Consider the following 27,893-nt stretch of genomic DNA (forward strand, 5'->3'; position numbering starts at 1 on the left):
ACAATCATGCGGTTCATTCTCCATGCGCTCTCTGCCCTCTCTGAAGCACTTACACCACTCAAACACATGGGTCTGTGAGAGACACTCTTCCCCATACTGTTGTTGGAGTCTGTGGTGAATTTCAGTGGACTGGACGTTTTCTCCAACAAGGAATTTGATCACAATGCATTGTTCCACGCTCCGTGGTAGCTTCTGTTCTCTCATCACTCTAGTAACTTCCAGACAGGACTGAACAGGTTCTAACCCTAACAGGAGGGAGGGTGAAGGTTGTGGCTTCACTCTCACAAGGTCACACAGCTGCTGTGAAGTGCGGCTTGTTTACAAAAAAAATCAGTCCCGTTCATATTTGAACCACCTTGTATACTGTATATTTCCTTTTTAAAATGTTTATCATATATATTTTTTAATTTTATGTTCAAATTTTGAATCATGGTCGTGCGTATACAATGTTTCTTTTCCGTATTAAAATATTTTGCATATTTGACTCAACATTTCATCATGATTCATGTTTCTGATGCAATACCCAGGATGGGACTTCCCCGATCACTCTACTCGTAATTTGCCTCATCTGTGTACCATCAAAGTGGCCATGAAGAGATTAGTCAGAAGCGTTCACATGTAGCCGCTATCAACGTAATACTATTCACCCAATAAGGGACTTCACTTATTTATTTCCAAAGTCTCCATGAGGTTCGTTACGCTTCTTCATTCACATTAGTGGTGACTAGTCTGTAGTTAAGATTGTTTAGTTTTCTGTAGTCATGCCGAAAGTGAAAGTAAGTCAGAAAACTAAATTACAGCTGTATCAGCTGGAGTTTGAAGGAGAGATGATAAGTACGGATAACGAAATTCTTTATTGCCGAGCATGCGAGAAAACGGTTGTGAAAAACGCTTTCAAGTGCTTCACCATTTTAATGCTAATATACACAAAGAGAATATTAAAATTAAATCCACGAAAAGTGCTCCTGTTCAAAAATTGCTTAGTGAATTTTCTAATAATAGTTTCTCAGAGTTTTCCTTTGATTTAAGCGAAGCCTTTTTAGCGGCAGATATTCCGCTGTGGAAACTAACCAATCCTACTCTGAGAAACTTCATAGAGAAGTATACACAGTGCAAAGTGCCGGATGAATCTACTGTGCGCAAAAATTACATGAAGCAGTGTTACAGTCTTACAATTGAAAGCATTAGAGATAAGATTCAAGATAATTTTATGCGCATATCAATAGACGAAACATAAGATTGTGAGGGATGGTTTATCGCGAATTGTATAGCTGGACCCCTTAATAAGAATGAACAATCTACCCCATATCTTCTGCGGTAGAGCAATTTCAAACCACAAATAGCTCCGCAGTTTCCGAATTTCTTATCAATTCCATGAATTTACTATGGCCAAATGGCATTCAGTATGAGCGCGTATTGCTCTTTGTGACTGATGCTGCAAGTTATATGATGAAAGCCGGTACTGCTCTTAAAGTTATATTTGCAAATTTGACACGTTTGACTTGACTTGACTTGCCTTGCCCATGGGTTGCACTGTGTTGCAGAAACAATTCGTGCAACTTTTCCACTTGTTGACAAGTTTGTGTCTTCTGTCAAGAAGGTATTTGTTAAAGCGCCATACAGAAAAGAAGCCTTTAAAGCAGTAGCACAGAGCGTTCCACTTCCACCAGAACCAATTTTAACGCACTGGGGCATGTGGCTGTGTGCAGCGAATTATTATACCGAACATTTAGAAACAGTTTGGAATGTCGTGAATACATTTGATCCCAAAAGTGCAGCATCAATTCAAATTGCCCAAGATGTACTAAAAAACGCAGAACTAGAAACTAATCATTTCTATATATCTGCTCACTTCTCTCGTCTTCCAGCTGCCATTTATTTCCTCACTGGAGGCAAGCAATAGCAATACTCCATTGTATCAGTTGTTAAGTGTGTTCAAAACCATTGTTTCCAAATTGAATTCGGTTCCTGGAAGAGTTGGTGAAATAGTAAAGGAAAAAGTACACAGCATTCTTTCAAAAAATCCAGGATATGAACAAATTTATGAAATTGAAGAAATTTTAGCCGGTAAACATACTGAACTGTCAAGTAAAAAATCACTAACAGCGGAGCAAATAGCGGCTTTTGTACATGCATCCCTAAGTTCCTGTGAGGTCGAAAGAAGTTTTTCCCGCTATAAGGACATCTTACAAGACAACAGGAGGCGACTAACTATGGAAAACCTAGAACATTTAGTAACTGTGAACAGCAACAGAAGAGAAGTTGAAAGTTCGGAGAGCTAAATGTGAGTACCATTGGTTTTTTAAATTTGTAATGAAATATGTTTGCTTTGTTGCATGATTTGTATTTAAGTATAGCTTTTTATTGCAAGTGAATCATTCAGTGATTAAATAAAATGAACTTAAATATTGATTTGTTGGTCTTAAAATAATGTAAAATTAATTTTAATATTTGGTATAAATTTGTATGTGCATATTTTAGTGCATATTTCCGAAGTTTTTCATGCATAAATGCATACATATTTAAGGGATTATTAGGGCATAAAAATCCGGTCCCTACTTAATATGTAACATCTCAGCTGGATGTTGGTGGTGTTGTAGTAAAGGTTGAACTTTCCCGCCAACGTACAGTTAGTTTGGTTGTCGTGCGACAGATACTGACAGCTGAGCAGTCTACCAAAATGGCGTCTGACACACAAGTGTGTATGAAACAGAGATGTGTTTTTGAATTTCTCACTGCCAAACAAATTGCACCCATCGACATCCATCTACCCTTGCTAAAGATATACGGAGACAATACAGTGGATGTCAGCATAGCGTGGCAGTGGGTAGTGTGTTTCAACAGTGGCGAAAGAGAAGTGCATGACAAACCACGCCCTGGGCATCCCTGCTCAGCTGCCACTCCTCACAATGAGGAACTCATCCATACAGATCAGCAGATAACGATCAGGGAACTGTGTGCATGGCTTAATATCAGCGGTAATGCATTGGAAACTATGTTGGGGAAGCTGGATTATCGCAAAGTTTGTTCCAGGTGGGTCCCGTGGATGCTTACACAGGACCACAAAACTCATCGAATGGAAGTCTGTCAGGACCTGTTACACCAGTTTGAGGCTGAAGGTGACAAGTTTCTGAACAGCATTGTCACCAGAGATGAGACATGGTGTCACCACTACAAGCCGGAATTTAAAAGACAGTCCATGAAGTGGCAACATCTGGATTCCCCAAGAAAAAAAAAGTTCAAGACACAGCCATCAGCAAGAAAAGTGATGTGCATGGTCTTTTGGGATAGGCGGGGTGTGATTTTCTTGGACTTCCTGGAGCCTGGTGAGACGGTCAATTCTGAATGCTACAAGATGACACTGACTAAGCTGAAAGCCGGCATTTCCTGAGTCAGGCCAGAGAAGCAGATAACCTTTCACTTGCAACACGATAACGCTAGACCCCATACCAGTATGGCAACCACTGCGCACATTCCAAAGTTTGGCTGGACTGTCCTACCACATCCACCTTATAGCCCCAGTTTAGCACCTTTAGACTTCCATATCTTTGGGCCTATGAAAGATGGACTACGTGGGCAACATTTTCCAGACAATGATGCTGTCATTGCAGCTGTAAGAAAGTAGCTAGCCTCTGCTGGCACAGACTTTTATGGGCATGGCATACAGGCTCTCGTTCATCGCTGGCAAAAGTGCATAAAGAATGGTGGTGATTATGTGGAAAAATAACTGTAAGTAGCTGAAATCTTACGCTATTATCTGAGTTATTATGCTTTCTGTATATGTTGTAGTTTTCATTAAAAAGAAAATAGGAGGCATTATATACGGAACGCTCCTCGTAGTACTGCAGTTCAGTGGTGTATACATGTTATCCATGTATTTGCCTGATGATGGCTTTTAATAGCCGAAATATGTAGCAGAACCAAACTTGGCACTGACCTTAATATAGTTGTGTTGTGACGGTTTTAATAAATAAATTGTATATTATAACACAACAGGATGCATGAAATGAAAATGTTATTTGAAAAAAAAATGTATATACAACAATGGCCAAGACAGTGTCCATCCAGCACTCTGTAGCACATTCTATCATAGGAGTCACCCCATGATATTTTAATGCATCTCTTTACCCTAAGAGTATACTGTCACATGTATTAGTGACTACTGACAGGGTTTTGATTGGTGAATAGATTTACTGACACTTCATAGGTCATAACTACAAATAATTATTACCCTGTTGCTGATTTCCACACTACAAATCACTGCACACTAATTCATCTAAGTCTGCTTTTACTAGTCGTTGCTTGGTAACAGATCTCAACAGTGGCCAATCCTCTACAAAGTTGTCGCTAGACGTTTTCTTGTAACAAAGCTTATCAACAGAAATTCTTTAGATGCTGTTGTCCACTGCTTAACATTCCACAGATGAACACTTAACTAACTACTGAATTGAAATGTCAAGTCAAAGTCAGAGTCACATTGCAACTGACGGTCGGTCAGTCAGTCAGTAAGTCTTGGTGTCGAGGCAAACCTGGGGCTCATGACCAGATATTAATTATTACCATTTGACAGTTACTGTCTTATTTCTGTGGGGCGCTCTCTCTGACGAGAGGACAGGTCTGTCTTTTGCATATGCTGCTGGCTCTTGTCAGCATGGTCTTTCTCGGGTACGAGTCCCTTGGGACATGCAACCATATTTTACTGTATCAGATTTGAGACTTCCCTTTTGTCACCTGCTACGATTCACAGGGTAATGGTGGAGGTATTTGACCCCGCCTCCACACGGGGGTGAACTGTCAGCTTCGGAACTTGACTCTTATAACAACTCTGCATGCACCCCATGGAAAACAACCTATATTGTTGACAAAGCGCAGTTGGATAGCAATAGATGTCATACTGTTCCGCGCGTTTGCTTTTGTGGGAATGTGTTTAGTGACCCATTGCCTAGCAATGGGCATGGCGCGGACCACAAAGAAAACACTTCTTGAAATAACTTTTCTATTGTTGCATGTGAGTATTTCGGGCGTTGCCTGGAAATGTGTCTACATGCCATAAAACTATTAATATTTTATGCATATACTACTTCTTCATTTTAAATAAATATAGGAATTTTGTATGTGAAGTAACAGACACCCTGCACAAATCTTTTTTCTCTAGCATTATGAATTCTGTAACCAACTTTGGGTATTCTCTCTTGCTGTTCATTATTGTTACCCTTTGGTCCTCATAAGGTTCACGATCTCAGATGATATAATCTTCCATTTGCAGCCCATTACCACATTCACATTCAACCATGTACACTATGTTAAATCTAATTAAGCTTGTTTTCAGATTGGAGTGGTCTGCTCTCATATGGTTTATTGATTTGAAGAAATGATGGTTCATTTTTATCTCATGGAACCACAGAGATGAGTCATTCCTGCAGTACTCTTCAAAGTCGCTTTCTCCTCTGTCCCTTTTTGTTTTATCACAGAAATTGTGAAGCTCCTCTTTGCCCTTCTCTTTCCACTGTGTTCTGAGATCTGCCACTGGTAAAAGTAGTTCAATATCTCTGCCTTCTCTGATTGATTGCTTTGCCTCCGACCCAGCTCTCTCATTAACTTCAACTCCATAATGGCCCCAGATGCAACAAAATTCTTTCCCTTTGTGATTCCAGTCTTTCTATTTTGTCTTTCAGCATTTCAGTAATGTGTGATGGGTTGTTCATTGTAGATGAATTCCTTTCAGCATGTTTTTCGAGTCTGAGAAAATCATTAAATTTGGTTCTGAGTCTATTTTGTTGATGATCTCTAGTGTTTCATGAATTGCTAAGGCTTCTGCTGTGAATCTGGATACTGTCTTAGCTATCCTGGATTTCCAGCTAATACAATCACATCTATCAATGAGAATCCTAATATGTTATTCTCCATTTTTGAGCCATCCACGGTGAAACATTTAGTGATTCTCATTTATTCATGGAATAAAAAAAATATTCCTCGTTATGGTTCTCTGCTTCCTTTATTTGTTTTCCCCCACCAAAAAATGACCATGGCCTCGTAGAACAGGATTTTGTATGTGTAGCTGAAGGCATACTGGATTAGATGAAAGAGAGGAGTTATCTCTTTGTAATATCTGCTGATCAGTGGTTGTTCGTTTTCTCCTCTCCATGGATTATCGACTAGAAATGATAATTCTTGCAACAACTCGACCATTGGGTGATTGATAATTGCCTTACATAGTATCATTAAATTTACAGGGTCAGCTCTCCACCTCACACATTTCACGATTTTCATCAGGTTTTCACATTTGGTAACTATTGCAATGATTCTGTCCTCTTAGGCTAGATTAAATTTTAAGTTCAGATCTAAAAATTTAATTGATTTGACTGAAGAAGCCACCTCTCCTTATACCACGATTTCCCACTCTCCATTAGCTGTCCCTTTTTCGTCAAAGATACACAACTGGTATTTATTTGGTGCTATCTCCAAGCCACTTTCTTTTATATAAGCTTGAATACTTTGTATGCTCCTTTCCACTTCTGATCCACCAATTCTGCTATGTCTGTTAACTGTCATACCGTCTGCCTATTCAAGGACTCTGCAGTTCTGGTTGAGTTTGGATTTCAGTCCTGCCTAATGATGTAAGCATAAGGTTGGACTCAGAACACTACCTTGTGGTTAGCCTTTGTATGTCCAGTCTTTGAGATCTAGCCAGCCACAGTTCACCTGCAGTTCCCTCAAGGTGACCAGGTTAAAAATGAAAGCTAACAGATTTCCTACAAAGCCTACTGCCTTCAGTATAATCATCAAAGTTAATGTTGAGGAATAGGGATGATATTGTCTTCCATTTTTAAACGCTTTCATTATTTCAGTCATTAGTACTGCTAGATTTTCTGTTCATCCCTTGTTTCACCAAAATCCTTATTCTGTTTCTGACAATCTTTTATTCTTTTCTAGCCACCAGGATATGCACACGTTTATCATTTGTTCTTATACCTTATGCCAAGGACTTAGGTCTTACATTCATTTTGGCGTTTCTAGGGATAAAGAAGACTTTACATTTTTTCCAGTTGTCTGGAAACATTCTTGCTCTTAAAACATCATCCTAAATTTCTAACAGGATTTCTAAGCTTCATTTGGCAAATTGCAAATTATAAGGTAATCCATCCCATTCCATTCCATCCTGGGCTCAACTGGATAATGATTTTTAATCACAAAGTTTAGTTCATTAATTGTATATTCTGAGTCCAGGAATGGATCCTGATTAACGCGATCGAATGCCAGTGTTTGGGTCGGTTCAGAGCTAGATTTTCGTAAGTCATTTTGGCAAATTTTACTAGTTCTTTATATTCACATTCCCCTTCTTTCTTCTTGTCTCTACATTTCAGTCTTTTCGTTCTATCCCAAATGTACGATGGATTCGTGAATGTATCTATTCCCTCGCAGAAAGATTTTCCAGTGCTCCTGTTTCATTTCTCTCAGTCCACTTTTTGCAATAATCACCGCCCTTTTGTATTCCAGAAATGTCTCTTCAGTTTTACAGTATTTCCATTTAAGCAATTTAGCTTTTCTGATTCTAATTACCTTATTACATTCTCTGTTCCACCATACACACTGTGGTTGTTTTTCTCCATTTCGTACTATTCCCTGTCCTCCATTTCTGATGTTGTTTTTGTTTTTTCTTTTAGGAGAGTTCTCTTCTAATTTTCCTTTAATTATCTTCATAAAATTGTCATACTTTTCCTTTACATCCCTCTCTCTGTTCCATCTGTTGCGCGTTTTTACTTCTAAGATGCTTTCTTTAACTCTTCCCATAAAGGTTGTCCATTCATTGTAATTATTATGCAGCCTACAAGCATTTTTGCTGCCTTTTCTTGGTCCTATTATGCCGTTGTACTTGATGCAAATTGCAAAATGGTCGCTATTCCAAGGGTCTGTTTCAACCTTCAAGGTATATAACAGTGCTGATCTTTGGTTCACAAAAGTTAGGTCGAGGGCTGTCATGGATCCTGTGGTGTCAGAAATGTATGTCTGGGAGCCGTCATGTAGCAATGTAATGTTTGTTTCCAAATCGGTGATATAATGGAACAGGTTGCTACCAGTAGCACAGTTTTTCCAATTACCCCACAAATGATGGTGCCCATTAAAGTCTCTGCCAATCAAGAATTTACGCCTGAATTTGTCAAAGAATTTTTCTCATACCATCAGCTCCATGGTCATGTGTGGTTGTCTGTAACAAGACACAATTATTATTTTATCTTGAGCAATATATAGTTCAATTGCACATGCTTCTATTTTGCCATCATCATCAAACAGACCATTTTTACGTGAATATTTCAGTTTGTTATTTATAACAACCTGCCTTTTCATTCCTTCTTTTCTCACATCATACCCTTTCAGGTATACACATACTGCTTTGTCAAGCCAGGTCTCTGATGGCATTATGACATATATGTCTTGACTCCTTTGTTGGAATTTGGGGAGCTAGCTTCTAAGGCTTCTACAGCTCCATTGAACAATCTTAATTGATTGATACCCGCTGAATTTTGTTGTAATGTTGTTCATGAAGCTTGATGGCTTTCCATGTGTCTCTTACCACTGTTTTAGCATCCCCAGAGTGTAACACTATGTTGATTATCGTCACCAATACATCTTGACTTCATCCACTATCTGAATGGACTCCAACTAGTCTAAAGATTTCTCTAACACTGTCTGGTCTTTTGAACTGTATCTTTGCTCTACATTGCTTGACCTTTGTTCAGATATTTGAATCCTGCTGTTATCCATGGTCACCTTCCTTTGCCTTCTCCCAGGGTGCCATTCGATCAGTTGGCTCAGGGCTTTGTTTTCAATTGTCTCAATATTATTCCACTCCCTTTGTCTTCCTAGGAGTTTGAGAAGGAGGAAGTTCCTCATATTAGGTTCAGTGCACTCTCAGGGGATTTCAGCACCTGAAGAGAAAGCAGGGTTCCACCGCCAGGGTTGATCATTTTTCTGCAATTATCCGTGCTTCCAAAAATCCAACATTTCTATGAGCCATTATTTGGTTGATTTCCTTCTGCTTTTTAACTACTGGAAATCGCTCGCTGTTTGCTCTGTGGTTATCGTTACAATTCAGGCATTTTTTAATACAAGACCCTTCATGTTTTGCTTTTCCGCATGAAAAGAGTTGTTTCTACTTTGTACAAAATTTACTAATGTGGCCAAATTTCCCACATTTATAACATTGTCATACAGCTGTAAGAAAAGCAGAAACTGCAATTTTTACTTTGCAAAAATATACATGATTCTTTGGTTCGAAATGTCAAACATACTGCACTCAACTATTTCCACACCCATCTTTCTTCCTTGGTTTCTTCGTTTGTCTCTTTGACTGCAAACTTAAGTCTGACTGTGTCAGTGACTTGGAAAGGTACGGGGTGTTTGTTCTGATTATCTGAGTTAACCTGTTGTGTCAATTTTGTAACTCCATATCTTCAGGAAAATCTTTAACAACTCTCTTTTTAATAACCATATATCTCCAAACATATGCAGTTAGCCCTTCATTTTGGATTATGGGGCCGTCCAAAACTTTATTTGCTTCCATTCTTTCTGAGAAGGTCATTTCTCACATAAACTGAGCATATTTCCCAATAGATTGGAAACTGATCTTGGATTCAGCCATAATATTGAAGACATCAAATTATCCCCACTTCTTTACCTCTTTCCTCACCCTTCTTGACTTCAAGTGGATACTGAATGGCCCTTTTTTGTATATTTTAAAATGTCAGCCATTCGATTTTCCATTTCTGTTGCTCTTGAAACCTTCTCCCACTTCTTCCTTTCCATTATTTGTTCTTTAATTAACCAGATTCTGTGCTTCAGAATCTACCTGTTCAATTGACCCTTGTTACATCCTCTCCTTGGCTTGGTTATTATTCCATGACTTCTTTCAATTCTGGTCTTTCACTTTCATTTTCACTTTTTTATTTGTTCCATAAATCGTTATTGACAAACATGCCACAGGATGTAGAACATGTCAAAGATAATTATAAAAGAAAAAACAGTTACTATACAGAGCTTTGTCAGCAATAAAATAAGAATAGCCTAAACATATAATGGATTTATCACATTTCTGCACAGTATGCTAAAATCAAGATATAAATATAATAGTATCAAAAATATAAACATTATGAATATAAAATCAAAATAAAATTATAAAGTATATTATTGTATTATATTAAAATATTCCTCTAGTGAATAAAAGGAATAAAGATACAGAAATTCCCTCAATGCGCTTTTAAATTGTTTTATATCATTTGACAATAGTTTTATAGGAGCAGGCAGTCTATTAAAAACCTTAATCCCTGTATAATGTAAGCCTTTTTGGTACAGTGACAGATGAGACCGTGGGTAATGCATATCGAGACTGTTCCTAATGTCTCTATTATGCCTCTGGGAGTTTCTTTTAAAGTGTTCACTGTTCTTAATCACAAATATCAAAAGTAAATATATATATTGTGATTGTAAAGGTAATATATTTAGTTTTTTAAAGTATTCTCTACACGATTTCCTATTTCCAATCCCTACCATAATTCTAATAATTCTCTTTTGGAGTTTAAATATTGTGTTACTATAATAACAGTTCCCCCAAAATATCAATCCATAGGTCATTATGGAATGGAAGTATGAGAAATATACTGACTTAAGCGATTCGAGGGACAGGAATGGCTTAATAGCTCTAACTGCAAAGCAGGCTGAGCTTAATTTAGGAATAATTGCATCTATATGGTTTTTCCAAGAAAAAGTGCTATCTAATGTCAATCCAAGAAACTTTACATTACTAGTATTTGCTATTTCTCTACTCTCCTACATTACATGTAAGTCTATTAGGGAGCTTCTTTTGGTTACAAATTGCATGTACTGTGTTTTATCCTCATTCAGGGATAACAAATTTGTAGTAAACCAGTTTTTCATATCTTGAAGAATTTTGTTAGCACAATTAGTAAAATCTGTTAGGTTGAGACTCTTAACAATTATACTAGTATCATCCGCATAAAGAACCATTTCAGCCTTATTATTACCTATCTTTGGTAAGTCATTCACATAAAGCAAGAAAAGCAATGGTCCAAGTATTGAACCCTGGGGGACACCGTGCTTTATTTCTCCCCAGTTTGAACTTGCCTCAGGGGAATTATTATCTAGGACCACTTTTTGGTGTCTACCTTCCAAGTAAGATTTCATTAGTTTGAGGAATATTCCTCTTATTCCATAGAATTCTAACTCTATCAGTTATCTCTATCTACTCTATCTCTATCAGTATTCTGTTTTACATCACTGGTTTCTGATTTCTTTGTTTTTATGGCTTCTCACAGTGCGAAACTGGGTCATCGGTTCCTCTTCCAAGGATAATTCAGGTCCTGTTTTTCCTGCAACCCTCTTCTTTGGTTTGACAACCTTATTCTTTGATTTTGCATTGTCCATGTCTTCCATCAACACTTCTTCCCCAGCTTCATCATTGATTTCTCCTTCCATTGCATCTACCTCCAGTCCTTGGCGACTTGTTCTATTTTCGGAGTACACGGTCAGAAGCACATGGACTCCCTACAGTAATATTTTTGCTTGAAACCCGCACCTCAATTACTTGTCACTTTTTTTATGCAGAAAATCGAATAAAATTCAGCAGAAAACAAAAATTATTGTATTCTAACACAACAGTATGTCTTCTCAGTCTGCTCCTACTATTCATTGCTTGTGACCACTATCAACAATGGCTACACCAGTACACTGTCACTATCTCCCTCCTGGTAATGAATATTATCAATAAAAGTTGACCAGCTTCTGCATCCAAGCCCTTACACTTGGAGTTCCAGATAGTGAAATCTGGGTTGGATTCTGTTTCCTATAATGTGTGTGTAAAACAACATGTTTCATCACTGGTAATGACTCTATCAAACATCCCTGCACTGTGCAAAAGATCAGAAGAAATGTGAATCTGATGTTGTTTCTGGTCATCTGGAGGCACCATCTTTGGGGAAATTTTTCTCATTCCCAAATCAGCCATAATAATCTGTTGCACTGTTTCCTTATTCATATTAACCTTTATGAGCCGAAGGACACCGTATGGGGACCTTTAAAGTAAAGCTGAGTGGCCGAAAGACACCATATGGATATGCGCAGTCCACGCGTGCGCACAGTGTTTTAAAATCTAATTTTAAGATAGAAATTCTTGTTCTACTTTCATTATTTTTGGACACTAGCTTTATAAGTAGACTGTCTTCCCTCCTGCATCATCTAACTGAATGTTGCATGTCACTGAATGCAGAGTCCGACGTCGCAATTCATGCACTTTGTCCATAATTAACTCTGTTTTCCACGCGAAGCACGCACACGCAATGTTAGTCTCATATTAGCAGGAAGCAAGCCAGTGATGGCAAGTGGTATCCTCTATTCATAACGCTTATAAAACATCGCAATTTCAACTATGCACCATGGCCCCATTTCGCATTGAAGAAGTCGAAATTGAGAGGCCTCTCATAAATCACACCATTCAGAAGGCCTTAAAGTTTATTCTGAAGGGAGTGGAAGCAAGTGGTATGAGGTGATATTCCAAGAACTGCCTCTGTGTGGATAGTCCGACATACATGACTAAACAGAGTTTCATAAGGCAATGTAGGATAAGAACTGGCCCACACTGTGTATACAAGAAGCCCACTGACTGGAGAATGTGCAGTGAAAACAAACATTCTCTCTCCTCCAGATAACACATAGCCAGACCGTGAGTCAGCAGCATGCATTTATACTGCAGGAAGGTTTTGTGCAGAAGCTTTACGCATTTTTGTAGACAGACGCTCAAAATTGGGGAAAAATTCTTTTTGGGATCAATGTAACAATTTTTACAGATTCTAAAATCTGTAAATTACAGTATCTGATCCTATATACTTTCTAGATAAAAGTAGCGTTTATTTCGTTCATCATAAAAATTGTAGAAATCACAGCATTTTGAGTAACATGATTACTATTTTTATTACTCTATAATGGTGGGCATTTAAATTAACTCTGTCCCGCTGCCAGTACCGGAATTTAAATGGCCCATCCCATAAAGGTTAAATTCTTTGGCTATTAATCTCACACCTAATCTTCGATCTGAGTGCACCAAGGTTTGCACTCTGCCCACGTTTGCATCTGTCCTTTGTGCTTTTGCTGCTCACTTCTTAGGTCATCTTGCACACCTTCTCGCCCTTCAGTCAACTGCCTATGCCATTAAAAAACGTGTGATTTCTTCATAGTGAATTCACCATAAGCCACTGTTAATACAGCTAACATTTCACTAGCACTTTTACAAATCTTCACACAAAACTTGATATTTATCTGCTGCTCCAGATTCTTGTCACTCATTCTTCTCCCAACAGTAAACCATAGACACGTACTATTTGCTTTGCTGGGTGGGAAGGTACGACTCAGTTGGTCTGTGGCTTATGTAAACGCAAGTTGGAACACATCCAAACGTGTTTGGGTACACGAGTTTTTCTGACTCAACACCCCAGGACATGCTGCGGCCATTCCGGGAATTAAATTGTCACACTTTGTATTTGGGTTCTTTCTTTCTTTCTTTCTTTCTGTTTTTGTGATGTTCATTATGTCGGCTCTATTCCCATATGTGGGTCCTATTGTCAGTATGTGGTTCAAACATCCTGCATTACCATTCTTATTCCTAACTGCCTGTATATATTGTTTACCTTTTTTCCTTTGGCGTTACAGCCCCAATTTGGGCCTTGGCCTACCTCCATGAAACTATCCATTTCACTTCGGTTTATTAGATCTTAGATATTCAGTAGGACTCCTTGGGCGGGTGGTCAGCTCGTCGCAAGGCCGCTACCTGTACACAAACACAGAAAAAAGCACACACAAACACTGAACATTTATGCACTGAGTGGGATTTGAACCCACGATCCCAGCTTCCAAGGTAGCGAAGACAGTGCATGACTGACCATTCAGCTACTGTGAACAGCATATATACTTTATATCTGGTGCTAAATGTTCGGCCCGTCTGCCCTACATATTTTTGCAGGAAATTGATGCATTTTATCTGGTAAATACCACTTTTTATATATCTGCCTATTTGTGAATATTATTTTACTAGGTTTTGTATCATGTTTCGTGTTTGGAATGCTACTTTTACGTGTTAAAAGAGTTTTGTAATTTTCTTTGTTGCTTTACAGCTGTATGTCAAAGTGGCCCATTTGGTTTCTGATGTTGTGGATCGGTGTTTTTGTTATGTTTATGTTCGTTGGAGTGTCTCCTGCCTAGGTTTATATTATATTTATTGTTATGTAGTGTGTCTTTTATGATGTTTAGTTCCTTTTCCTTTGCTTTTTTTTTTTGTTACTAGGTATGTGCACACTCTATTCATTAGATAGTGAATACTTCATATGTCATGTTCATATGGATGGCAGGAGTAATTCGCTATGTTTTCTACATACTGCAAATTATTTCTGTTTTCTTATGTGGTACTGTTAGATCCAGGAAATCAATGGAGTTATGATGTTCTCTTTAGATGGTGAATTTTATACTGGATTGCTGTTTACTAAATTCGGCTAAGGTTTCATCTACGTTTCTTTACTTTTGGTTTTATATTATGAGAATATTTCTTTCTGTGATGTAGTTTCTGTTACTGAATCTCATAAAAATGATATATTAGGTAAATTTGAAGTGAAATGTGTGTAAGCATCATATCTCATTGAGAAAGCATGCTACATAATAAATAAATAATGCTAGAGCTACTATCACAACAGAAGTACAAGAAAATCACTGGCACTTGGGTTATTTGTAGATTGTTAAATAAACCAATTAACCATCTCTATGGCGTATTCAGTAACAAAACACGTTACACTAGTGTCAGAAGTGGTTACGAACTTACACACGTGACAAATAATTGAATTATTGTGCATCGAGTGGTTTACTGCTACAACATGGACATGGAAAAAGTGATGGAACGTCTGTTGTTCGCCCAGGAGCAAATGGCGGCCAGACAAAAAGCCGATAGGGAGGAAGAGAGGAGGAAAGAGAAGGAAGAGAGGAGGAAAGAGAGGGAAGAGATGGAGGAAAGTAGGAGGAAAGATAATGAAGTTTTAATGGCCAAACTAGATGCCTACCAAGAAAAGGTGATGGCTGATAGAAAAACTGACAAAGAAGAAATGCTGGCACGGATGGGCACCAACATGAAATCCTACCAAGAAAAGACGGAGGCCAAAATGAAAACCGGCCATAATGAGTTACTGGCCATTATGGAGGCCAACCGAGAGGAGAGGAGAGTGGGCCAAGAAAATCTGCGAGAGAAAATCGAAACCAACAAGGAAGAACTCAAGGCCAAAATGCGATCTATGCCGTCAGAGTTGGATGAGACACTCCAACATAAAATTGAAGCAATCAGAACAAGGATGGCAGAACAAGAAGAGGTCCCTGTAGACTACGTCGCAGTGATACCAGTCAGTGAACCTGAAGATGAATTGATGTCGATTACTCAAAAGGAGACGGTGGCCTGCCCAGGGGACACGAAACCTGCGGCGGCACAACAAGAGGAGGTCCCCATAGTGATACCGGTCGGAGTGACGATGGCCTGCCGAGAATTGGAGGCACGTCCAGATGACAAGCCGGACTCAGTGCACATGAAACCTGAGGTGGCAGAACTACGAAAGGTACCTGCAGAAGGCACCGAAGTAATGCCGGTCGGAGAACCGAAGAAGAAAAGGCGTAGGAACCGAAAGTGACGAATTATGAAGAATCCGACACGGGAAAGTTCTGGGCCCCAGAAGAAGTTGGCCGTAGCCCGCAGAGGGACAAGCCTCCATGTGGAAGTGACTCGGCAGAAGAAAACCAGCAGGAAGGTGTCCCGCTATGCAAGAGTGTCATGGCACCGGAGAAACATCTTCAGGAAATCTTGGACCCGAGGAGATCATGCGTCCCGGATGAAGTTGGCTGTCATCTGCAGGAAGATATCCCATCGCGCGACAGTGGCACGACGTTGGAGAAATGACTTCAAGAAGGAAACTCCTCAGGGAACCTTCGGATGCCGGAGAAAGGACTTGGCGCCATGGTCCCGTGCCAGCAAGTGGCGGGAAGTCCAGAAGGAACATCGACGTCAGCGAGTGCAAACAACACATCAAGAGCTGTTACGTCGGCATAAGGAACCTCTGAAGAAGGAAATGATCAAGGATTGGACCTTGCGGAGGGGATGACCCCCTCCAAAATGGAAAGACTTCAAGCAGAGGAGGAACCGGTAGTGTAGAAGTACCGGCCTCCCAAGGAAGAATGAAAGTGATGGATGAATGGAATACAACCGGATCTTCTGGCGAGCTGAAAGGAAACCGCTCGAGACGAGTTGGTCTTAAGAAGGGAGCGGTTGTAACGGCCAGAGAACAGATGCTGCAAGAACAGCCTCCAAAGCAAAGGAACAGGGATGCACCGTTAGGCTATTCGGGATGAACAGCCTTAAGGAGGGAGCAGTGTGACATGTTGTGCAATGGAGGACCCCTACCTCCCCAGCGGCACGTGGCGGTAACGTAGCTCTCCCTCCCCCCCTCCGCGGTGACGTAAGACGGCGCGAGGTAACAGTGTTGCTAGGCTATACGCAAACACGGTGACGTGGCACCGCTTCCTACTGTGACGTGACAGGCGACCCTAGCAACAGCGAACGGAATAAAAGCCAGCTGAGCAGCAAGCGAGTGTCAGTATGTTATCAACAGTTCTCAAGGTAGCAGCCTGCAAATGTGCGATAACTAAGAATTCAGCGAGCGGAAGACTTATTGTGTGCTTTCGAGACTTAGTGAGTGCTGTAGTACAGTTATATTTGGAGTGTGTAATTCAGGGAGATTTGTATAGCTCCCCTACTGTAAACGTGAAGACTTTGGTTGTAGGGTTTGTAAAGTGTGGAAACCCGCAACTGTGTTATAATTAATTGTAGCCGTTACTTGTAGATTGTTAAATAAACCAATTAACCATCTCTATGGCGTACTCAGTAACGAAACACGTTACAATATTCTTCACTAGCTGCACTATATTCATGGTGTTGTGACCCTTTTACTTAACAATGTATTCTTTGCTACAGCAGTTTTTTTTACATATAGTACATACCTCTGATATAAATTTTTTAAAATTTCTTGAGCCAATAAAACAGATGCCTGTGCTTTCCTTCTTCTTGACAATATACTCCATTCCAGATTCACTAGCTATTCTTTTAACTTGGCTTTTTGTCACGTTCCCAAGAGGAAACATTGTCTTCTGTAGCGGCATTTGAGAAACTTGACTTAGAAAGAAGGTCTGATCCTTAAACAGATCTGCTGGTTTGAGTAGATGAACACCTAAAAGGAAAAGAAAAGGATACTGTAGCTGGTAGTAACATTTAAATTAAAGCAAAGTGTAAAATTATACTATGTGAATTAATCTTCAATGTCTTAGTGCAAACCTGACTTAAGACGAAAGTTCTTTCATTACCCCATCTTAAAGGAGTGTCCTTCAGATATCACCTGGGTGATTTCATAACAATATGAAGCTTTACGAAAGCAATGCAAAGAAATTATTCTTGCAGTTATTTATTATTAACAGAAAACAGAACTGACCAGTAATTTCCAAGAACTCTTACATTTACGAAACCCCGTTTCCTTCTGGTACATTTAAAACCATTCATTACTGAGATTTCTGATGACCCCTGATGGAGATTCTGTCATAACAGGTCAACTAATGCTATCTTTGGCATATGCAAATTATAGGGAAAAATGGGATTATATGGATAATTACATTAATTACTTGAAATTCACATGATAATCTATGATTCAGATATGACAAAAGTTCAGTATATTTTAAATGAATTTGGTATGCCCAATAGAGAGATCAATTAAAATATGTTTGTGAGACAATGTCTAGAAAACCGACATTAATGGCCATGTGGATCCGTTGCACTGACCACACGGCATCCTCTATCCACAAAGTTGGCACTAACTTCGCCAACAAGCGGCAGTTGCTTGGTAAGTATGGTTCGCTTGCGGACTACAGGCCACGGAGTTTGTTTGTTTGTTTGTGAGAAAATGTGCAAGTACATACTGATCGGATGCATCTTCAGTTCACAGAATAATGACAATGTCATATTCTCACTGCTTTTTAGTTTTCCACTGGAAGACGTGATCATTTCAAACAGCAAGAACTGGAAAATTCAGGGGAGCCAGGCCATTTCCAGGGTAACTGCCCCTATGGCAGGTAGGCAAAAAATGACAAACAGCATGGAAAAAGGAACGAAAGATTTCAGAGTCACACAATGGAACCGGCAAGATCGGAATGGAACCTGAGGAAAAACAAAGAGGTGGACAGGAGGGGTGGCCAGTTGGCGGGTAAAGAGCGAGTGCCGGCGGAAAAGGTGGGTACAGCAACATAAACAATAAGACCCCCCCACCAAGCGCTGACTGGCATCAAGGAAAGGGCCAACCCTAGGCTAGTCACAAGGCTGGGTCGGTGACAAATCATGTCTCTTGACTGTCTCCAGGCCCGACATCGCCGCTTCATGGCACAAAACACAGCTGAATGAACGCCACACGCTACAGACTGTATCTGGCGAATCTCCCCCATCCTGAAGGAAGTTTTCTTCACCGAACTTGGGGCGGCGCCCTCTGAAAATGTGGGTACTTGTCAGCAATATCACATAGGAGTTCACCTTGGGGCTTGACATCCTGGGCGCATATGAAGCATCCAAGAACCTAGGGTGCCAAATGCTATGTCTTGCAGAGGAAGAGGTATCGCCATTGGGCCCATGCCTTCTAGCCTGTTTGTGGCCAATGATGGGGTGATACCTGCAAAATGCAACGGAGTGGTGATGGCTCAATTGGAGAGCACCCTCGAAGTGGGTAATGGCTTTACAGAACCGATTCCGAAGACCCGCGATACTGAAGGACTCAACATAGCCAGGACCCTGGTCTGAGACCGCCGAAAGGTACCACTGAGGATCCTGAATGCTACATGTAGCGAACAGAAGCTCATAAAAGGACCCCCAGGGCATACTGTCGCTAGTCACACTGGTAACCCCACCCGATATTGAACAACCACAGGTTCAAGAGACTACCTGAAGTTGCAGGACTGGATTGCAACAGCCAGGGTAATCCTTGGTGACGCTGAATCCCAAGATTTAGAACAGCTCACCGAGTACGGAGACATCTTTGCTATGAAAAACGATGACTATGGACGGACTGACAGTGTACCACCATATAGATATTGGAGAGGGCCGCAATCTCCAGGTTTCCCTTAGTAAAACAGGCAGATGTCGGTGAGATGATTCAGGACATGCTAAGACATACAGTTATTTAAGAGTCAGACAGCCGCAGGTCACCCCCCGTCGTCCTCGTCCGGAAGGACGGGGACCTGCGCTTCTGCATAGATTACGGGAATTGAACGATATCACGAAGACTGTTTCCCGCTGGCCGGGATAGACGATATTCGGGACACGATGGCTGAAGCCAAATGGTTCTCCACTCTGGACTTCAAAAGCAGTTATTGGCATGTGGACCTGCGCCCAGACAGCAAAAAGGCTGTATTCTCAACAGTCAAGTGTTATGGGAGTTCACGGTAATGCCCTCTGGCCTCTTTAAAGCTCCAGCGACGTTTGAGCGGTTAATGGAGACCACTTTATGAAGTCTCATGAGTCATGTCTTGTGTATCTGAACGATGTGATTATGACTGGCCGCACGTTTCAAGAGCACCTGCACATCCTATGAAATTTGTTCCGATTATGTGAGGCCCACCTGAAGCTCATCCCAGAAAAAAAGGAAATACGGTGCATTGGGCATACTGTTTCACCTGAGGGGATAACCACCGAACCCAAGAAGCTGAGAACCGTACAGGAATTGCTGACCCCGAACAACAAACATGAAATTAGAAGCTTGCTGGGCCTATGCATACACTACAGATGGTTATTTCTAGATACACCAACAATGAGAAACAGCTAACCAAACTTATGGACAAGAAATCGGCCTTCCAGTTGACTCCAGAAGTGGAGGCAACCTTCCAACACTGAAGGAGGCCCTCTGCATGTCTCTATTATTGCTTACCAGCAGCCAAGAGACAGGTTTGTCGTTGATAGCCGTGCCATCGGGATTGGAGGTGTAATGTCCCACATACAGAACGGACAGGAGCGAGTAATAGCTTACTACAGTAAGGCACTTAACAAGGCCGAGAGAAATTACTGCGTCTCCCAGCAGGAACTACTTGCAATCCTGAGGACATCATGCAGATACTGGCCTTTGCGGCTATTGCCGCAGCCGGTTGGGATCTAGCCGCTCAGAGAAGGAAACAAACGAACAACCAGGACATAGGGTCCATTCTGGACGTACAGACAGGACAGTGCCCAGGTACAAAAGCTTCTGGGCCCAATAGAAATCTCTCGTTATAAGGAACTGCATACTAGAGCGCCACTGGGAATCCACCGAAGGACGATAAAAAATAGTCAAGATAGTTCTCCCTCAGAGCAGAGTGAACGACGTTCTGACAAACCTACATGGTGGGCCATCAGGTCACCTGGTGTCAACAAGACCCTAAATACAGTCAGGCAAATGTACTATAGGCTCCAGACAAGGAACGATGTTGAGAAGCGGAGTCGGCAGTGTGACACCTGTGCAGCCAGTCGCGGCCCCCGAACCAGTAACCGGGGCCAAATGCATCAGTATAACGCCTGGGCACCGTTCGAAAGGATTACCATCCCTGTAGCAGGGCCCTAAGGAAACATACACTAAGAAGTGGTGCTGGCAGTGCAACACCTGTGCAGCCAGTCGCGGCCCCCAAACCAGTAACCGGGGCCAAATGCATCGGTATAACGCCTGGGCACCATTCGAAAGGATTGCCATCACTGTAGCAGGGCCCTAAGGAAACATACACCGAAAAGTGGAGCCGGCAGTGCGACACCTGTGCAGCCAGTCATGGCCCCCGAACCAGTAACCGGGGCCAAATGTATCAGTATAATGCCAGAACACCATTCGAAAGGATTGCCATCGATGTAGGAGGGCCCTTCCCATGAAGAGACCAAGGAAAAATATACCTACTGAACGCTATGGACTATTTTACCAAGGGCTCAGAAGCCTATGTTATTCCTAATCAAGAAGCTTCGACAGTGGTGGAAGCGCTAGTTACCAAATTCTTCTGCCGCTTAGCTACATAGAGACAAGGGCCATAACTTTGAGGCTCGACTGATAACTAGCACCTGCGAAAATTCGTCGCATCACACCAGACGGATTGGAATGCAAGATTACTTACGGGGAATCTACTCACGGTACTACGGGTTTTAGCCCGGCTTGCCTAGTGTTTCGAATATAATTTCGATTGCCATGCCACCTGCAGTTTAGGCCAGCCCCCATTAAGTAAAAACCCATAATCAATCATGCGGCATATTTAGAGGACCATCTACACAATATTCACAATTATGTCTGCCAACACCTGAAGCTGGGGAGTGACAGAACAAAAACGCGTTACGACTGGTCACCAGCGCGGGCTACCATGAGTGTGACAAAGCGTAGCCCTATCGCCCAAGCTTTAATCCTCACAGGGGGCCCATACAAGGATATACCCGGATAAATGATGTGGTATACAGGATCCAGCTGAACCCTAGATTGAGGATGGTGGTACATCTTGACCGGCTGGCACCTTATCAGGGAACCGCTCAAGACGAGCAGCCTTAATCAAGCAGTGACGGGAGCAGTTGGCGAGTACTCACCGTAAAACCCGAGTCATGGGGAAGAAAGACGAGGCCGATCACAGATGTCACGAGCACAGCCCTCAGAAATGTAGAAATGGCGGGACTGTAGGCTATTCGAGACAAATAGCCTTAAGGATGGAGGAGTGTCATGTAAACCTGTTCCTAGGCAATGACCGAGAAACAAACTAGACAGCGGCCGTTACTAGGCAACGGCCAATAAACAGCAACAGGAAAGATCTTTTTTGCATGGTCCACGCTGAAGGCTGTGCGCGCAACAACAGAAATTTTGGGAGAGGTGTTTCCTGTGCAGTCCCTGCCAAAGTATTATAAGCAGGACAAGTCTAGGGTTTAATTAGTTGAAAGACAGTCTCTGGGTAGTAAGGACGTGCACAAGGAAGCTGAGAAAGCTACGGCATTTTAAGCCATTACCAGGCAACAACCAGTGAAGACAAAACATACTGAAAAAACTTAAGTGTGTGCTGTAGTGAACTGCAGTGTGTGTGTGAATTAGTGATAGCACTAGAGTTACTTGTAGTTATGAGATGTGTGTATAAGAGTTCAATAAATGCAATCATGAATCCAAACCCCATCTACAGTCATTCATAAAAGTGAAAATATGTTGAAAATTTACTGCAAAGAATTATGAACACCATAACAAAGATAACAGAAATTATTCTGCAAGCAGGAGATGCAATTAGGTATAATGGAAATGTCACAAAGAGATTCTAATAGAACCGTAGTTAACAAATAATTTGAAAATATTTCAGTAACAAATAATATAAATGATTCCGGTGAAAGTAGGAGAATGCACTCTGAAAGAGCTTCTTATTTCGAGTTTAAGTATATTCTTTTAGACTATTTTCCAAAACACTGAGATGTTGATTCCTTCATGTCGTGTTATTACTGTCTGTTCAGCATTAAGAATGGGTTAGGGGGCAACTGACTTCCAATATAACAGTAATACACTACTGTGCAAGTATGTTTGGCGATCCTATCTATGCTTGATAAATGTTTTCAGGGAGAGATTGCTAGTGACTATACCACGGCAATTGACGTTTTTCCAGAAGAATTTAAGAAGATTATAGAAGAGGAAGTATACAGCCCTAAGCAGATTTTCAATGCAGAAGAATCAGAGTTATACCGGAAGCAAATGCCATCAAGATCGTACACTTTGGTAAAACGAAAATTTATGATTTTAAGGCAGCAAAAGGTTGTCACATTGCTTGTTGAAGGGAATGCAAATGGTGACAAGAAGTCACAACCGATACTTGTGTTAAGTAAAAGTAAATTTATCCAGGTAACAGGCTGTGGAGGCCCTAAGGTTGTGAGAGGTTGAGGTTCCCACGTCTTCTAGAAAATTGGCTCAAAGATGGTGGTAAGATTGTCAGCCTTAAGCACCGGCTGCCCTTTACATCCCAGGAAGATTCTTGGTATTCATTTCTGTTAGAGGCTGAGTTAACCCCAGGGCCAGAGTGCGGCTGGAAGGATTGGGCAAATTGAAAAACATCCACCTTATTGGGACTCGAACCCGTGACCTTCCAGCTTGTAGCATAGTGCCTCAACCAACTACACTACCGAATACCCAGATAATTGTGTCCTCAATGGAAACTTCTCATGCGTTAAAGAATCCTGCAAAATATTCCCTTCATGCCATCAATACAAACATAAAAAGACAGCAATACATTATCTTATTAACTGCAAGAATCAAGATCCACTCACTAACGTAAAATAGAGAGAGAAAGCAATAAAAAAGAAATCTTAAATAATAATCATTATTCACAACAAAGAATAAATACATCAGCAACAAAATCCCTCAAGATCAACCATCAAAAAAAAAAATGAAAATGGAGAACATTCACGTATTTTGAACTGGAAACGAGCAATCAAAAAGTTGTTTAGAAATATAAACATAGGAATAGCATACAGAACTAGAAATAATATAATGCCCATATGAGAGTGAAAAAAAAAATACCACACATAGATCTAACTTCAGTAGTATCAACTGCAATGTAGAGAATGTCCAAAGAGATATATAGGTCAAAGAGGACAAACATTCAAAAGAACATCCAAAGAACACATTAGAGATATAAAGAACAATGGTCAATAATCAAAATTTTCTCAATACATAATAGATACAGGTCATGAATATGACAGTGGGGAAGGAATAGAATGAGAATACTGCATATGGCAAAATAAGGTCAAACACTTATGAAAGACCCCACATATCCAAAGCTAGTAAGCAAGGTATACTACTAAACAACATATTAACAGAGGGGCATAATCTGATATGACATAACATTAGCAAAATACCCAAGTTATAAACATTCAACACCTTCCCCCCCACAGTATACCTAGAGACCCACGCACCCCATCCTCTTTACCTCATAATCCCCACATCACCCTCCAACTCCTTCCCACCTTCTGCCATCCATCATTTCACTAACACACTTAATACCATCCACTGCATGTTATTCATTGAAAAATAATGATGGACCCAATTTCAGAACCGTAATTTCATGATGACAACACGCTACAATTACAGGAAAGGTCACAAATGGTCTAACAAGTTATTAAGTTTCTTAACATTTTTTATAAATGCTCTATGTGCCCTCCACCTGCCGCATGGACAACACTGAGACGATAGCTGAATTCATCCCAAACACCTCTCAAAGGGTCTTCTTCCACTGTAGTCACCGTTGCCGTTATTCTGTTTTTGAGGTCAACCAGGACAGTCACTAATGGTGGCATAAAATCACGGTCTCTGAAATATCCCCACAACAAAAAATCACAGGATTTAATGTCTAGAGATCTTTGGAGGCAAAACTGCAGTGCCAAGTCTTGGGGCCCCATGCGCCCTATCCAATGTTGAGGCAGTGATGCATTGAGGAAATGCGCTGGGAGAGGCATCTGATGGTAATCTTTCGAAACTCTATCCCCCACCCTTTCAAGTGGTAAGAGTTTCATTCATGGGTGGTTTGCAGTTGCAGATATATAGCAATTTCAAATCGGGTCCATCATTTTGAAACAACCTGTATATTGTACCTTTTAGATACATTAGAGCTAATTTATTTTGCTCACATAGATCCTAGCATAAGTTACGGTATAATTTTTTTGGGTGGCTCTTATTATGTTAACAAAGTTTTTATATTCCAAAAGAAAGTTATTAGAATTATAACGAATTCTAGACCAAGAGAGTCTTGTAGGGACATTTTTAAGAATTTGGAAATAATGACGTTCTACTCTTAGTATATATATTTATTACTTTTATACACAATTAATAATAAACATTTATTTAATTTTAACAATGAGATTCACAAATACAGAACTAGAGGCCTCAATAATTTATATTTACCTGCAGTTAACCTAACAAAATACAATAAATGTGCACACATATCAGGTATTAAAGTTTTTAATCATCTTCCTCATACAATAAGAATGTTGGCTCCTGATGAGAGAAGTTTTAAATCTGCACTGAAGTGGTTTTTATATCATCATTCTTTTTATTCCATGAATAAATATTATCAATATAATTGGTCATAAATTTGTAATGCATTTAATTCAGTGAATTTAGGTAATTTAATTAAAACTGTATTAATTTAAGTTTTATAACAATATTCTTTTTAAATTATGTTTGTTAATTAAAATTTTATTACATTTTTTATTTTAATTATTATTTATGTTAACTGATTAATGTAAGTGATTTTAATTATGTAACTCGTGTAATTCAGTATATGTATCTGGACACATCTATTCTCAAAGGGACTATTTCCGCATCCTAGGTTTGTTACCTGTATGGATATATGGAAAATAAAGGAAATGAATGAAGAATGAATGAATGAATGAACGAACGAACGAACGAACCAATGCACAGTCAGTGTGTGATAAACAATGAAAGAGGACAGTGCTACAGGCAAGAACAAAATTAAAAGCTTCATAACAGTAAGCAGAAAGCAATATACTATTAATAATGAAAGAATAATATAAGAATAACCAATATGCATTAAAAGTAATTGACAGGTAACAATTCAATTATTACAGATGAATCAATTCATTGAATACATAATTTATGAATGAACGAATTAAAGTGCAGAAAACAAGGTACACTTAGACTACATTATTAACAAAAATGTTAAATTACAAAAGAGGAGATATGTACACTAAAATAATAAATATACAACTGAACTTAGGAAGTTAAATTATGTTTCACACAGTGAGAGAAGGTAAACAGCATAGCTGTGACAGAAGACAATGTCTAACATTAATATATACAGTAAAACTTGGTTATAGCAACATCGGTTTCTGCGACACCTTGTCTATTGCGTCAAATATTCAATGGTACGAACTAATTCCTCATAAAGCAACTGTTTTTATACCTTGCTTAGTACGACATGCACAAATGCATCAACCTCGTATGTAACGTCATTTTCATTCCTGAATTTCTCTGATATGGACATTGAACGTAATTTAGAAAGTGTGTATTGGGCAAGTAACAGGAAACAGATGAAGATAACTGATTACTGTACTCGTATCTAGGTACAGTAAGGCACAACAATTGATGTAATCTACTGTAATTTGGTGAGTAGGCCTACCTTTAATATACAGTATTAGTGCGGTGTGTATTGTCAGTGAAAAGCGCTGTAATATGTCTTTGATATTACACATTTGGGCAATTCCACGTTAATGTTACGTTAGTCTGTACTTAACTACGTATTTCACTAAAAAATGCAACATTTTAACTCGGTTTTTGGTGGATTTTTACGTGACTAACATAAGGCTACTGTGGAAGTGCCCATTTCGGTTACAACGACATTCGTTTATAACGACACTATTTTTAGGTCCCTTTGATGACGTTATAACCAAGTTCTACTGTAATCTAAAACCATATTTACATTTACATCAAAATCTCAATCTAACATAATTGTATATACTAATTTTAGGAAGACTCCAATATAAGTATTTTAACATAAGAAAACTCTTTTTATACAGGGGCAGAATTAAGCTGTGCATAAAAAGGTACAAATTATTCTATAAATCATTTTATAATATATGACATTTCATAATATGGATCCATAACTGTTACAATTTAGTATTTCATGACCTTACTATATTGCCTGATGATGGATGGTGCTGAAACATGTTGCGTAGCTATACCATGAGTTAAATAAACTCAGTTAACACAAATGTGGGAGTTGCTTCATGGTTGTGTTGACAGATATATATAAATGATTTATTGATACATACAACAGAATGCATTCCCTTATGAAAAAAAAATTCCCTACCTGTGATGTGGAAATTGCACAGAAAGACCTGGATAATTAGGCAGGATTTTCATGACTGGTTTCTTGACAACTTTGTTCCAGAAATAAATAAAGTATTGTGACTAAAATAACATTGCTTTCAAAGACCTTTTGAGTTTAGACTATTCCTCAGCTAATGACCTCGATTGTGGTTCCATGAGCAGACATTAATCTAGTGTTTCTTTTACCTAACACAACCTCAATTATGCAACCAATGAACCAGTGTGTCATTGGTGTTTTGAAAGTCTGCTAATTATGTTACATAATTCATAAATTGGATGCTGAAACTGACACAAAAAATAAAAATGATATGCTAAGGTTTTGGGGAGACTTTAATATTTTGGACCGTGCTAAACTAACTGCAAAACTAAAGAGAGGGGATACCTGAAAGACAAAATTGATGAGCTTGAAATGAACAGTAAGAATAAGAACATCAGAGATCTGTATAGAGGAATAAATGAATTTAAGAAGTTATCAACCTAGAAGTAACTTAGTGAATGATGAGAATGGTGATCTGCTTGCAGATTCCCCCAACATTTTGAATAGGTGGAAGAACAACTTCTCTCAGTTACTGAATGTACATGTACCTGATCCTAGTCCTTTTGAGGTTGAAATTGCTACTGCAAAAATGTAAAGGTATAAGTCACCATGCAGAGATAAAATCCTGGCAAAACTGATCCAAGCAAACGGTGAAACATTATGATCTGAGATCCCAAAGCTCATTCATTCCATTTGGAATAAGGAAGAACTGCCCGATCAGTGGAAGGAGTCTATTATCTTACCCATCCACAAGAAAGGTAATAAAACTGACTGTAGTAATTATCGTGGAACATCACTGCTATCAACTTCACAGTTTTATCCAATATTCTCTCAAGGTTAAGTCCATATATAAATAAAATTATTGGGGATCATCA

General features: G+C 39.7%; 1 protein-coding gene across 2 annotated transcripts in view; it reads right to left on the reverse strand.

Annotated features, from left to right (window-relative positions):
* LOC111864897 (mitochondrial tRNA-specific 2-thiouridylase 1) overlaps positions 1–27,893 on the reverse strand; it is a 49,269-nt gene that overhangs the window by 13,600 nt on the left and 7,776 nt on the right. For both annotated transcript variants that reach the window (XM_023852495.2, XM_023852494.2), the window contains exon 3: positions 17,089–17,315. In XM_023852495.2, coding sequence (XP_023708263.1) covers positions 17,089–17,315 — 227 coding nt within the window. The remainder of the gene's footprint in view (positions 1–17,088; positions 17,316–27,893) is intronic.

The sequence above is a fragment of the Cryptotermes secundus genome, unplaced genomic scaffold, assembly GCF_002891405.2.
Source record: "Cryptotermes secundus unplaced genomic scaffold, Csec_1.0 scaffold2130, whole genome shotgun sequence".
Lineage (NCBI taxonomy): Eukaryota > Metazoa > Arthropoda > Insecta > Blattodea > Kalotermitidae > Cryptotermes > Cryptotermes secundus.